A 14,720-nucleotide genomic window follows, 5' to 3' on the forward strand; every position below is an offset into this window, starting at 1 on the left:
GGCTGCGTTGGATCTTTGTTGCTGCATGCGGGCTTTCTCTAGTTGCGGTGAGCTGGGGCTACTCTTCGTTGTGGTACGTGGGCTTCTCATTGCGGTGGCTTCTCTTGTTGCAGAGCATGGGCCCTAGAATGTGCAGACTTCCATAGTTGTGGCACGTGGGCTCAGTAGTTGTGGTGCGCGGGCTGTAAGGCATGTGGGCTTCAGTAGTTGTGGCACATGGGTTTAGCTGCTCCGCAGCATGTGGGATATTCCCAGATCAGGGACCGAACCTGTGTCCCCTGCATTGGCAGACAGATTCTTAACCACTGCACCACTAGGGAAGTCCCTAGCCCAGATTTCTTTTCTTTTCTTTTCTTTTTTTTTTCTTTTGCGGTGCACGGGCCTCTCACTGTTGTGGCCTCTCCTGTTGCAGAGCACAGGCTCCGGATGCACAGGCTCAGCAGCCGTGGCTCACGGGCCCAGCAGCTCCACGGCATGTGGGATCTTCCCGGACCGGGGCACGAACCTACATCCCCTGCATTGGCAGGAGGACTCTCAACCACTGCGCCACCAGGGAAGCCCCCAGATTTCTTATATGTCCAGCTGTCTACTGGGCATCTCCACACTAATACACCTCTGAACACGTCCAGAATGGGACTCATTATATTCTTTCCATCAAATTTGCTTTTACTCTAGTAGTCATACTTAACAGTGAAATACTAGAAGTATTACCATAAAAGTTAGGAACACGAAAAAGGTGCCCACCGCCATCACTATTATTTAGGATTGTTCTGAAAGAACAATAGAAACCTGAATAGAAAGATCTGTTCAGTTCAATAAGTCTTAGAAGAAAAGTCAATAAGAACAATACAGGTTGGAAAGAAAACAATTATCAATATTTGCAAATGTGGAAAATTCCAGAGAATCACTTGGAAAACAAAGCTAATCAATAATTCAGCAAAGTTCCTGTTACAAATTAATGACACACTAAGACAATAGCATTGCTTTATGTTCACTTACTTAGAAACGTATAGGGCCTACGATGTGGAGCCACTGTTTCTTAAGCTGTAGCGCTACAGTTATGAATGAAAGATATGTAGTCTCTGCTCCCATGAGGTTTTCATTCAGGTAATGAGAAGTTAGATATTGTATTAGAAAAAAGGTCTCACCACAAATATAAAATATCTAGGAATAAACTTAATCAGTAATGTGTAGGACTTAGAATAAAACTATTCAGAAACACAAAGGGAGTCTTTAAAAATGGAATGAAATACTATGTATCTAGATTGGAAAATCTAACATGAATTTTAAGTTTTAATTAATTTATTTTGGAGGTACTTTGATTCAATAAACTTGCAAGTTTAAATGAGAGAAAATATTCAAGAATGTGTTGCAAAGGGTGTAAGCCTTGTGCTACCAGTTATTACCGTTTAGTGCATAGAAGTAATAAGCAAAGAGGGTGGAGAAGGCACAGGAAAAGACAGGCATATAGATAAGGCAGAAAGGAAAGTCTAGAATAAAAAAGAATGTATTTTCTAATAAAGGCCTCTCACGTCAATGGGGAAGAGGAAGGATTAGTCTAGAGAATGATAGAGTTTCATCTTGATACTAAATGTCACAGGTAGGAGTAGGAGGTGGCTGCCTGAAGTTCTAGGAGGGCTGTGAGGCCTAGTCTAGGCTTAGCCAGGAGTTCTGCGTTTGATTAGAAATGTCTTCTAGGGGCCCAGGAACAGAAGACTACACTCAGGCCACATATTTGTCATTCCTGGATTATTCAAGAAATATCATTGGGACAACTAGCCAGCAATTTTGGGGAAAAAAATCATTAGCTTTTCCTACCATATATACCAAAATAAATTTCAGATGGATTAGATTTAAATGTAAAAAGTGAAAACATAAAATACTAGAAGAAAAAAGAGGATTTTTTTTTTTATAATTGTGGTGAGGAAAGGACTTCCGAAGCGTGACGCTAAAGACAGAAACCATAAAGTTAAAGATTGATAGATTTAGCTTCTTAGTCATTAGAAACTTCTGCAGAGCAGAAGCTGAAAGGAAACTGACAAACTGAGGGAAAAAATGCAGTATATATGATGAAGTGTTAATATTTTACCATATAATGAGCTCCTCAGTCAATAAGAAAAATACGAACACCCCAACAGAAAAAGGTGAAAAATGTGTTTAATAGGTAATTCACCAAAGGAGAAATGCAAACAGCTGAGAAATGTATAATTTTTTTTTTTTTTTTTACTCACCAGTAATCTAAGGAATGAAAATTAACACAATGCCATGACATTTGTTTTCACCTGCCAGATTGGCAAAGAAAAATCTCTAGTGTGCTTAAGAACATGGGAAACAATCCTGGGAAAATCCCTGCTCACTGGGCTTAGTCATCTTGGATGCAAAAATCCACTTTGTAATGGTTTCTGATTACTTTTTTCAGAGAGCAGTCAAGCTCTAGAAGGTAGCATTTACTGGAGAGATTTGCAAAAAGTTGCAAAAGGAGATCTCTGTAGCTAAGCTATAATTCTGTAAATTTGTGGTTAGCTAGAATATCCTGTCAGACTGTTAAGTTCTAGTTTCCTTTTCTTATTTTCAAATGGCTCTTCCTAAGAAATGGGTCATGAGTGCTTTAGCTATTGTCCCCTAATAAAGCTTTAACTTCCGGAGACCCGAATCCCTTGCTAAATTTTTGGGTATAAATTGGCCCCATCTCGGGTACGTTGAGACAGCCCCCTGCTGGGCACCACAGCGTTGGCATGAGGCCAGGAGCCCACCCAGATGGGCCACCTCCTCCCCTGGGAGGAACAGGAGACTCACAAGTCTCCAGACTTCTGAGCAGGTGAGACCCACCTTATCAGACACGCAAACAATAAAACTTATTTCTGTCACCTTGTTCTGGGTGAGCAGGAGTTTTCTCCCCAAGGACACTTGGTTGGGAGATGTCCTGGCATGATGACATCAAAGGTCATCTTCGTTCTGGCTCAAATGTGATTTCACGTTCATGGTGTAATACCCACATAATCAATAGAATAAAAATAAGAAGATGCTATTAATACTATAAAAGTGCTAATCTGGTACTTCCTGATGCCTTCCTAGGCCAAACAGGCACATTCACACTGCTGGTGGGAAATTAAATTAGAGGATAATTTATTTGACTTTAGGTAGGGCAAAAGGAGAGGACAAAACCATGAAAAATACTGGTAAGTTTGCCTATATAAAACAAAACAGGGCCTTCCCTGGTGGCGCAGTGGTTGAGAGTCCGCCTGCCGATGCAGGGGACACGGGTTCGTGCCCCGGTCCGGGAGGATCCCACGTGCTGCGGAGCGGCTGGGCCCGTGAGCCATGGCCGCTGAGTCTGCGCGTCCAGAGCCTATGCTCCGCAACGGGAGAGGCCACAACAGTGAGAGGCCCGCGTACCAAAAAAAACAAAACAAAACAAAACAAAACTCAGGCACATCAAAAACACTTCCAACTTTCATGACAAGGGGCTAATATCCTAAATATAGAGAATGCTCTTACAATCATTAAGATAGAAGATGTTCATCTCAGGAAGAAAACGTGCAAAGGATATGAAAAGGCAATCTATAAAAGAAAAATATAAATTATAAAAATCATGAAAAGAGTTTCAACATTATGAGAAATTACAGAGTGCAAATGCAAATCATAAAGACAGCCTGCTTTTTGCTTAACAAATTAGCAAATGTTAAAAAAAATGTGTAAAACAATTATACTCCAATAAAGATATTTTAAAAAATGATGTAAAATAGATAACTAACAAGGACCTACTGTATAGCACAAGGAACTCTACTCAATATTCTGTAATACCCTAAATGGGAAAAGGATTTGAAAAAGAATAGATACATGTGCGTGCATAACTGCATCACTCTGCTGTACACCTGAAACTAACACAAAAAATAAAAATTAAAAAAAGAATAAATAAAAATTTTTAAAAAAAGTGATGATGCCCACTGTTGGTGGAGGTGCAGGGAAAAAGGTACAGTCATAAGAATATACTTGGTAAAATCTTTCCACAGAGCAGCATTTCTCAAAGAGTGGTCAGGGACACCTAGCACTCCTTGAGACTCTTTAGGGATCTAAGAGGTCAAAACTATTTTTATGATATTACTGAGATATTATTTGCCCTTTTCATTATCATTCTCTCATTAGTGTGGAGTGCAGTTTTCCAGAGGCTAGATGATGTGGGATATCTCAGCCAGCCTGATATAGAAACAGATAATGAGACTCCAGCATATTCTATTAAAACAGATACTAAAAGTGTCTGCACAAACGTCAAACAGCCGCTTTTGTCACTAAATGTTTTTTGTTGTGGAAAATGCTATTTTTAATAAAAAAAGTATCATGTATGTTAGCACTTAATGGGTTCATGATAGTTATTTTGCAATGAATATATAAATGTTTAAATCTGTTTAATGTTTTAATTTCTAAGACAGTTAATATGAATAGAATAACCCACACAAACAAAAGCCTGTTGGGAAACGCAATAATTTTTGAGTGTAAAGGGATCCCCAGACCAAAAAGTTTGAGAACTGCTGCTCTAAAGTAAGGTGATGGTATGCATCTAAAGCCTTGAAAATAAAGCTGCCCTTTAATCCTTTCCTCTTTTGAATAATTTATCCTAAGAAAATAATCAGAGATGTATCTCAAGATACTTTTCTAAGCATATTCACCACTTTATTTAAGACAGTAAAATGTAAAAACAATTTAAATGTCTGTAAATAGGAGATTAGTTAAATAAATTACATGAGTGTAATGGAGCACATATGGCTAATAAAAAATGCTACTACAAAATAGTATTTATTGATTTATCACAGTGGAAAATATTCACAGTTTATTAAGTTAAAAAATAGGATATAATGAGAAAGTTTTTCAACCAGTGGTGCTGGGACAACTGGATATCCACACACAAAAGAATGAATTTGGATCCCTACTCAGACCATAAATAAGAATTAGTTCAAAATGGATCAAAGGCTTAAATCTAAGGTCATGAAGATTTATACTTATGTTTTAAGAGTTTTATAGTGTAAGACGTAGAACTATAAAACTCTTAGAAGAAAACATTAGTATAATTCTTTATGACCTTAGATTAAGCAATGGTTTCTTAGATATGACACCCAAAAGCACAACAAAGAAAAAAATAAACTGGACTTCATCAAAATTAAAAACATTTTGGGAATTCCCTGGAGGTCCAGTGGTTAGGACTCAGAGCTTTCACTGCCAGGGCCTGGGTTCGAGCCCTGGAACTAAGATCCCACAAGCCATGTGAGGTGCGGCCTAAAAAAAAAAAATTAAACAAAATTAAAAACTTTTATGCTTCAAAGGACACTATCAAGAAAGTTAAGAGACAACCCACAGAATGGGAGAAAATATTTGTGGTCATCTATGAGATAAGAACCTAGTATATAAAATATATAAAGAACTCTTACCGGACTTCCCTGGTGGTGCAGTGGTTAAGAATCTGCCTGCCAATGCAGGGGGCACGGGTTTGTGCCCCGGTCCGGGAAGATCCCACATGCTGTGGAGCAACTAAGCCCGAACACTGCAACTACTGAGCCTGTGCTTTAGAGCCCGCGAGCCACAACTACGGAAGCCCGTGTGCCACAACTACTGAAGCCTGCATGCCTAGAGCCCGTGCTCAGCAACAAGAGAAGCCACCGTAGTGAGAAGCCCGTGCACCACAATGAAGAGTAGCCCCCACTCACCGCAACTAGCGAAAAAGCCCGCACACAGCAACAAAGACCCAACACAGCCAAAAAAAAAAAGAAATCTTACAACTCAACAAGAAGATAACCTAACTTTTTAAATGCACAAAGTATTTGAATAAACATTTCTCCAAAGAAGATATTCAAATGACTGATAAGCACAAGAAAAAATTCTCAGTGAAGGAAATGCAAATCATTAAGGAAATCCAAACCAAAATCACAATGAGGTATCACTTCATGTCCACTAGGATGACTCAAAAAAAAAAAAAAAATGAAACTAACAAGCATTAGCAAGAAGGTAGAAAAACTGGAACCCTCATACACTGCTGGCAGGAACGTAAAATGGTGCAGCCCCCATGGAAAACTATTTGGCAGTGCCTCAAAAAGTTAAACAGATTTACCACATAACCCACCAGTTCTACTCCTAGGTATATACTCAAGAGGAATGAAAACCTATGTCCACACAAAAACTTATACAGGAATGTTCATGACAGCATTATTAATAATAGCCAAAAAGTGGAAACAACTCAAATGCCTATCAACTGATGAATGGACAAACAACTTGTGTTATAGCCATACAGTGGAATATATTCAGTCATAAAAAGGAACAAAGTTTTTTTTTTTTTTTTTTTTCCGGTACGCGGGCCTCTCACTGCTGTGGCCTCTCCTGCTGCGGAGCACAGGCTCCGGACGCGCAGGCTCAGCGGCCACGGCTCATGGGCCCAGCTGCTACGCGGCACGCGGGATCCTCCCGGAACCGGGGCACGAACACGTGTCCTCTGCATAGGCAGGCGGACTCTCCACCACTGCGCCACCAGGGAAGCCCAGGAACAAAGTATTGATATGTGTGACAACATGGACGAAGCTTGAAATCATCATGCTAAGTGAAAGAAGCTAGACACAAAAGGTCACATATTATATAATTCTATCTATATGAAATGTCCAGAATAAGCAAATCCATAGAGTCAGAAAGTAGATTACTGGTTGCCCGGGAATGGGGTAGATGGGGTGTGTGAGGAATGAGGAGTGTCTGGTAACAGGTATGGGTTTCTTTTTGAGGTGGTGAGACGTCTGGCATGAGATAGTGGTGATGAATGCACAGCCTTGTGAACATACTAAAACCCACGAAACCGTACACTTTAAAATGGTGAATTTTATGGTATACGAATGATATCTCAATTTAATAAAAAGGAAAATAGCATACAAGTTAGTGTGTAGAGTATATCCATTTTTAAAAGGGTAGTATATATATGCTACTTTATTTTTTTTATTTTTTAAATAAATTTATTTTATTTATTTTTTGGCTGCATTGGGTCGTCACTGCTGTGCACGGGCTTTCTCTGATTGCGGTGCACGGGCTTATTGCGGTGGCTTCTCTTGTTGCGGAGCACGGGCTCTAGGCGCACGGGCTTCAGTAGCTGTGGTTCACAGGCTCTAGAGCGCAGGCTCAGTAGTTGTGGCGCACGGGCTTAGTTGCTCTATGGCATGTGGGATCTTCCTGGACTGGGGCTTGAACCCGTGTCCCCTGCATTGGCAGGCGGATTCTTAACCACTGAGCCACCAGGGAAACCCCATATTTGCTACTTTAAAAGAGTAGTATGTAAAACAGAAGACTAGAGGATGTTAACTTCTAGTTAGCAATATGTAACAATATGGATTTTCATATGTATTATCTATTTATGTATGTTCTACAAAAATATGTATTGCTGTGTTAACTGAAAGATTGGGCAATAAAAGTTATTAAAGACAAAATGAAACAATTAGGTTCTCCCAGGGCAGTTTTTCTGGCCTTGTGGGACAGTCCAGAATGGTGGTTAGAAAGCAGCTTGGGAGCTACATTACTCATGCTCAAATACTGTCTCTGCCTCCCACTGGCTCTGTAAGCTCGGACAAGTCACCTCACTGCAGTGTGCCTCAGTTTTCTCACCTGTAAAGTGGCATCAGAATAACTGTACCTCATAGGGCCCTGTGGATTCAAGGAGTTAATTCATTTAAAGTGCTTAGAACAGTGCTTTGCACATAGCAAGCTCTTGATAAATGTTAGCCAGTCCTGGAGATGTTGCTCGAGTGGCTCAGGTTGCAGGCTGTGGAATGACCACATCTGACCTCACTGACGTCCTGTCAGGAGCCAGTGGGAGAAGGTTCTCTTAAGGGCTCACTGAGCAAGCCCTGAAAATGTTTTCTGAAATAGAGGTAAACTAACAAATGAAGGCACGGGTTTTCATCTACATGGAGGCAGGTTTAAGAAAGTTCATCTGTCTCCTTGCTATGGTCGAATGGCTCAGGGAGTAAGCAATTTGGGGTCTTCCACCACCTGAGTGACTAACTGGGGAATGTGTTTGCTGTCACTGAAGCAGAGTTAGTTGCCTCAACTCCCCATCAGGGTGGACTCAGCCTCGTGGCAGATGTCTGGAGTCTTAATTGGCTGCTGGGAGGAGAAGGGGGCAGCTATAGTTACCCCCTCCCTACTTTAGTGGACATGGGTCCAGGGGGCACTCAGGGGAGCCAGAGCCATCTCACAGAGCCCTCACTGTTAGGGCCTAAGAGCAGGGGAAGGAGGGGGACAGGGCCTGGGTCTGCTTGGAGGCCTAGCTCCGCCTGCCCGCATGTAACCTTCTCTGGCATGCCCCCTTCACCTTTTCCTCTACTGCCCTCTCCTCTTCCCCAGAAAGTCTAAAGCGGACAGCGCCTTCAGGGATATTCATAGCAAATCTCTCTGGTAGGTTCCTTTCTGCTTCCTCCTCAATCAAGCCCTGGTTGAATAGTTACCCAAAATGCCAAGCTGGGGTTTGCTGTGCCAGTTTTTTGTTAACTTCCGTTTTTCTCTCTTAGAGTGTTTACAGAGGGCCTGTGTGTCAAAAGTCAGCCCTGTCGCAGGAGGCAGAAGCAGGGTTGGGTGCCCACGAAGGCAGTATTTCCCAAGCAGCCATGGATATTATCTTACCCAGTTAGCTCCGAGGGAGGACTGTGACCCGGGAAGGGGGAGCAATTTGTCCCCAGTCACTTAGAGCCAGGACTAGAACTCAGGTCTCTGAACCAAGAACCAGCAGAGTATAACTTTCCTTGCAGAATTTTGATGCTCAAGAGCAGGAACCCCAGAATCCCAGGCAGGTAATGAAGAAGAGGACAGCCAGGGTCAGAATTACGAAGAAGCAATGATTTCCCAAACGCAAGGATGCCCAAACAGAATGACTTTGGGGAACTGCAAGAGACTAGCAGTCTTTGCACTGGTGAGGCTGGTGGGAACAGATCCTGAAAGGTCTGGAAACTCTGCTGAGAAGTTTGGATTTTCTTTTGTAGACCACGGGTAGAGGTGAGACTTGATGGCCTTTACGCAGGGGAGTGACGTGGTCAGATTGGAATCCTCAGGTGGCCAGGCCAAGCAAGGTGGCCAGAGGACTCGGCAGTGGACAGCTTCTCCGGTGGTGACTACCTATGTATATGTTTGGCTGGGTGCTGCCTTTTCGCAGATGACAGGCCCAGCGATGCTGGACCGTATGTGGTTCACTACTTGGGGTAGCCAAGAGAAAGGGGAGGAGTCTTGAAGTGCAAGTCCCCATAAGAGAGGGGACAAAGTGAATTTAACTCTAGTAGTCAAACTGGCCTGGCAACTGATAGTCACTGCTCCAATGCCCTCTTCTATTTACAGTCTTCTTAAACCTGTAGCTTTTATTTTTAGCTTTCTATTGCTTCCTTATTACTCTGCCTTTAGTGAGATTCCTTTCAAAAACAACAACAAAAAACCTTTCCCCCAGTTCTCCCCCAAGTCACTGTCCTGTCTTTCTCTCCTTTGTACCACGTATTTGAGCCATCTATACTCCTGTCTCCATTCCTCAGCCCCCAGGCCCTCCCCTCCTGCTGCAGTCCGGCTTCTCCCCATATTTCTGAAATTCTGCTCCCTAAGGATACTCAGGACGTTGAAATAGTCTTCTCCGGTATCCCCTTTAATCTCTAAAATGAATGGGGGGAAAGGGAGTAAAAAAAAAACTATTAGAAATTAGATTTCAGTTTGTTTTTATCTTAACTGTTAACATTTAAGTTTTAAGTTTTTTATGTTTTCTAATATACATAATATTTAGAATTATGCTTTATATTATGTATATAGTTTATAAAAAGCATGACTATAGACATATGCGTAATTTATAAATAAATGAGCATGTAATAAGGGTATATGCTAAAGACTTTTTACAGAAGGGGTACACTTTAAGAAAATGTTTGGAGATGACTGGTTTTCAAGATAAAGCTTAAACCCTTATTTTGGCATTCAAAGCTGTTTATAATTTAGCCTCAAATGATTCTGCGGCTTCCTCCCCCTCCCCTTCCCTCCCTTTACCAAGTAACATGCTCTAACTACAATGGACTATTACACATCTCCCAACTGTACCAAAACTTCAAGTTTTAGTTCAAATCTATGTTTGCACATAGATGTTCAATCAAACCTGTTAAATCTCACAATTGCTGCATTATTGTCATTCCACTGGCCTTGAAACTTTCCTCCTTGACTACTCTCAAGGGTGCTATCCTGGTTTTTCTTCTGCTGCTTTGACTATTCCTTCTTCATTGGCTGCTTCCTCTATATTTATTCCACAAATACTTATTGAGCCCCTGCTGTATGCCAGGTATGGTGACAGGCACTACAGATACAGTGAACAATTTGACTAGGTCCCTTTACCCCCAGCTTATACCCCAAAGCTCAATCTCTAGCCCTCTCCTCTTGTTACCTGTCTCCCTGTAGCTCTGATTTCTCTTCAGAGTTTGTCTCCTATTTCAAGCTACTTGTTGAATATTTCTGCCTGCAAATACTCCAGTCACCACGTCTGAATTCACTGCTCCCCTTCCTTACAGCTCTTTCTCTGGCCTCCTCATGCAGTTTCAATCTCTCTTGCATTGGTCCCTTTCTATATGCATTTCTATTGATACCGCTTCCCAACCAATATTAGAACCTACTTACCTGAGGTAGTTTTCTAACTGCTGTTCCTGCCTTTATTCTCTCCAAGTTGCCATTCTTCCCATCCTATCCTATCCATCCTTGCTGCCTAAATCATTATTTTACATACTATTGCCGGCTTTGCCTTTTAAGGGGTGGGGATGGGGTTTGAGGAAAATTTGAGGCCTACTTTTTTTTTTGCGGTACGCAGGCCTCTCACTGTTGTGGCCTCTCCTGTTGCAGAGCACAGGATCCGGACGCGCAGGCCCAGCCGCTCCGCGGCATGTGGGATCTTCCCAGACCAGGGCACGAACCCGTGTCCCCTGCATCGGCAGGCGGACCCTCAACCACTGCTCCACCAGGGAAGCCCTGAGGCCTACTTTTTATAGGGTATTGGAACCACTTCCCCCAGCAAGTTTCAAGGATATCTCACAAACCATTCAACGTGGTGTTTGAGGGTCCAACCTAATTATCCCCTTCTGCTCTACTCTACGCAAACTTATTTGTGCTCATTATTTCCAGAAGACATCAAACCCATTGCTGGGTCTTCACTAGTGTCTCCCTTACCTATCCTGGCTCCTCAAGACAACTGTCTTCTCTCAGCTTATCATTTAGTACACATTGCTTTCTTTCAATATTTCTCTGCCCGAAGACATTGGGGGCAGAAATGGGCCTTTGGCTTTTCGCAATCTAAAGTATATTGAAGTTTACTGTGTTATAAGCACTGTTCTGTTTTACACATGCTTTTTTTTTTCTTTCACAAGCCCAGATGCGTACTTCAACACCTCCATTTTATACAGAACTTAATTTGCCCAAGGCCAAGTGGCAGGATTCAAATTTAAATTCAGGTTTAACTTCAGGACTTGGGCTCCCTTCAGGGACTAACTGCCTGACTCTGCAGTGGGTATAAAGCACATGGTAAGCACCAATCTTACCTCCAGGGACCCTCGGAACTAGGTCTGTACCTCCAAAAAAAGAGCAGATGCCCTGTGGAGAAGAAACCTCAACAAATATTTATGGTGGCTAATACTCCCCTCCCACAGGAATTTCTGCTGTTGGTGATCTCCCACAGTGCCTGGTTTGAACAACACACTCTGGCACCTAATCGTCTATTGTCCTAATCTGCTGTTTCTAGTGTTTTTGCCTAATGGTGGAAAAATTTTCTTCTCTCATCAGTTTCAGCCTAGACCCACTGGCTGACATGAGGCTGCTAGGCCTTTACAGCAAGATCTTCCTACTCCACTGGTGAAGAGAATCAGTGGCACTCACATCTAAGGACCTTTTGGAGTTTTGCTGAAAATGCAGTCTTCTGATTAGATTTGGGGTGAGACCCAGGAATCTGCATTTTTTAACACTGAGGTCATTCTTAGGCGGTTGTCAATGATCAGCCTACATTCCTGCCTGTGTGGACTGCCCCGTTTAGGCAGAATTATTTCCTGGCACAATGATTTCTCTAAACATTGCACACAGCAGGAGAATTAGAAGCTGGCCTCCTTTGTTTCTGGGTAGCCACTTGGCAGGTGTAATAACATCCTCTTGACAGGCCGCTTGCCACAGGTGCATGCGCGACACATGCGCCCCGCTGCTACCATCCCCCATTCAGTCTTGCTGCCCAACCAAGCCCCCTATCCCTACCACCACCCTGTAGCAGCTACCCTCTCCCAAGCCCTTAGACCCACCCAGCCCCTTTCCCTTCCCCTTCCCCCACCTCAGCCCCTCCCTTCCCCCCCAGCCCAGCCCTTCCCTCCCCCACCTCTTCTCTGGGTCCCCCAGGCTCCTCCCACCTCAGAACGTTTTTTGTTCCTGGCTAAGAGTTTTGCACGTGAGATTGAGGGCGGGGCGGGTGGGACTAGAGGACACACTGCCATTCATCGGAGGTCCTACCGAGTGGGCATACTTTTCCCATCTGAGAAACCCCTTATGTTTTCTACCAGAGAAATGGGCAGAGGCCTCTCTCTGGAACCTGGCTGGAAGGATGTCACTCTCCAAGAGACCCCCACAGTCTCTGCAAACGTCCCAAAGCAGGCCCAGCCTGCCGTGTTCCTTTGTTGGGATGGAAAGGGAATGGAATCTTACCAGTAAGGTGAAAAGGGCTGGAGAAAATACCAGGGACGGGCCCACCCTTCTCCCTACAAAAGCCTAACACTAGAAGGGAAGAAAAGAAATGCACCAACAAAGAGTTTAAGATAGTAGTTCCCAGCTTTTTCAAATATGAAGCATTTTTTAACCAATCCACTTTTTAATTTTTAAATTCTTGACATTACAGAACTAAACTGAAATTTATTAACATTCCACTCTTACATTTCTTATCGACAAACAGAAATAAAATTCATGACCCAAAAACCCAAAACTAAAAACAGGGAAAAGCTTATAAAACTAAATATGGATCCCAGCATTAACAGCTGAACAGAGAATGTGATTTTTAAATTCTTAGCGGATGATAAAGTTGTGTAGAAACCGAACACTTACAAATTATTTAAAACCTGGAATCACTGACCAGAAATTACACAGTTGGATCATGGGAAAACAGCAGAAAGGGGTTATGAGGGAACCTACACTGTTCTAGCTGCACCCCATGCCCTTCTCAGAAGAAAGCCTGGCATTGATTAGATATTGGGCCAGACTAATACTGGCAGCAGAACCAGTGATAGTAACCTGCCTACCAGAAGAGCCTTCCACTGGGTTAGCAATTTTGATCTGGGCCCCGGACATCTGGCGGATCTCATTAATGTTGGCGCCTTGGCGCCCGATTATGCAGCCAATTAAGTTATTTGGAATGGTGAGTTCATGGGTAGTTTGAGTAGATGCATCCAAACTTGCCCAATAGCCTTTCACCTCTGGAGAGCTGGAGTCAATTCCGGCGAATCCGGTCCCGCCGTGCATCATGGCAAAGTGAGACTGTTGTCTTGCCACCTGGTTCAGCTTGGCCAGATCGAGCGGAGAAATGGTGTGTTGTCCTTGAATCGAGTAGGCATCTAGAGGTGGTCCCTCCAGGTCATGGGTGGCGTGAGGGTAGCCAGCAGCGTCGCTGCACCGATCTTGACCGCCCGCGCAGATCACTGGAGAGCTGGCCGGCATGGGCTGGTACGGAATGGTCATGACTCTCCCTTGCGGAGACTGGGAGAGCGTCTCCAGCATGACCAGGCAGATCTGCTTGACACACTCGGTGACAGACTGCGGCACGCCAGCAATGGTGATGGCCCGCTCGGTGGAGTTGGGCAGCATATCCCCCGCCACCTGGACCTGGGCCCCGGTACTCTCGCGGATCTCTTTGATCTTACACCCGCCTTTCCCAATCAGGGAGCCGCACTGGGTGGCCGGCACCACCAGCCTCAGGGTGACCGGGGGCCTGCTGGCCGCCGTGCTGTTGGTCATGGAGCTGTTGATATCTTCTTCCAGCTTGTCGATAATCATAGCGAAGGCCTTAAAGATGGCATTGGTGGGGCCGGTCAGAGTGATGATTCTCTCCGGGCAATTCCCCTCCGAGATGTTGATCCGCGCGCCACTCTCCTCGCGGATCCTCTTAACCGACTCCCCTTTCTTCCCAATGATGCTTCCTACTTCCTTTCCGTGCATAAGCAGCCGAATGGTGAGAGTCACATTTAGTCCACTTTCAGTCACACCGGCATCCATGGCGAGCGGCGGGCGGCGTTCGGGGGAGTTGGGCTCGTTACGTGGTCAAGTCTTTGGTGGCTGGCTGGGGGAGGGGAGGTGTAGGCCCAAAACTGCCGGCGCGAGGCGAGCGAGGGCCGCGGGAGCGAGCGGGCGAGGGCGGGAGGCCGCGGCGTCGTCGCAGGGGCGGGCGGCGGCGGCGGAGGGGGCGAGCGGGGCCGGGAGCGGCGGGCGGGCGGGTGGGCGAGGGCGCGGCGGTGGCGACTCCGGCGGCAGCCTCGGCGGTCTGGGCGGGGCGGGAAGCCCGCTTTCAACCCCGCGTACCCTCTGACCCCGGAAGTGCTTGCTGCGCAGGACCCCTTGAAAAAAAATGAGGACCCATCCTTTTTAGGTCACAAGATTGCGCCAACCCCCATAGAGTAGTTTTTAAAATACACTTTTAACAGCCTAGCATTGAAAAGAAAGCCCCGGTAGGCAGAAGC

General features: G+C 44.4%; 1 protein-coding gene across 1 annotated transcript; it reads right to left on the reverse strand.

Moving 5' to 3' along the window:
• Positions 1-12,806: 12,806 nt before the first annotated feature.
• Positions 12,807-14,487, reverse strand: PCBP1 (poly(rC) binding protein 1). Its single transcript, XM_004324089.4, has one exon. The coding sequence runs from the start codon at positions 14,257-14,259 to the stop codon at positions 13,189-13,191; it is 1,071 nt and encodes a 356-aa protein (XP_004324137.1). The 5' UTR covers positions 14,260-14,487; the 3' UTR covers positions 12,807-13,188.
• Positions 14,488-14,720: the final 233 nt, after the last annotated feature.

Source organism: Tursiops truncatus, chromosome 14, assembly GCF_011762595.2.
Source record: "Tursiops truncatus isolate mTurTru1 chromosome 14, mTurTru1.mat.Y, whole genome shotgun sequence".
NCBI classification, from domain to species: Eukaryota; Metazoa; Chordata; class Mammalia; order Artiodactyla; family Delphinidae; genus Tursiops; species Tursiops truncatus.

Coding starts and splice junctions, on each gene's coding strand:
- PCBP1 (XM_004324089.4), bottom strand. CDS start 14,259: ATGGATGCCGGTGTGACTGAAAGTGGACTAAATGTGACTCTCACCATT.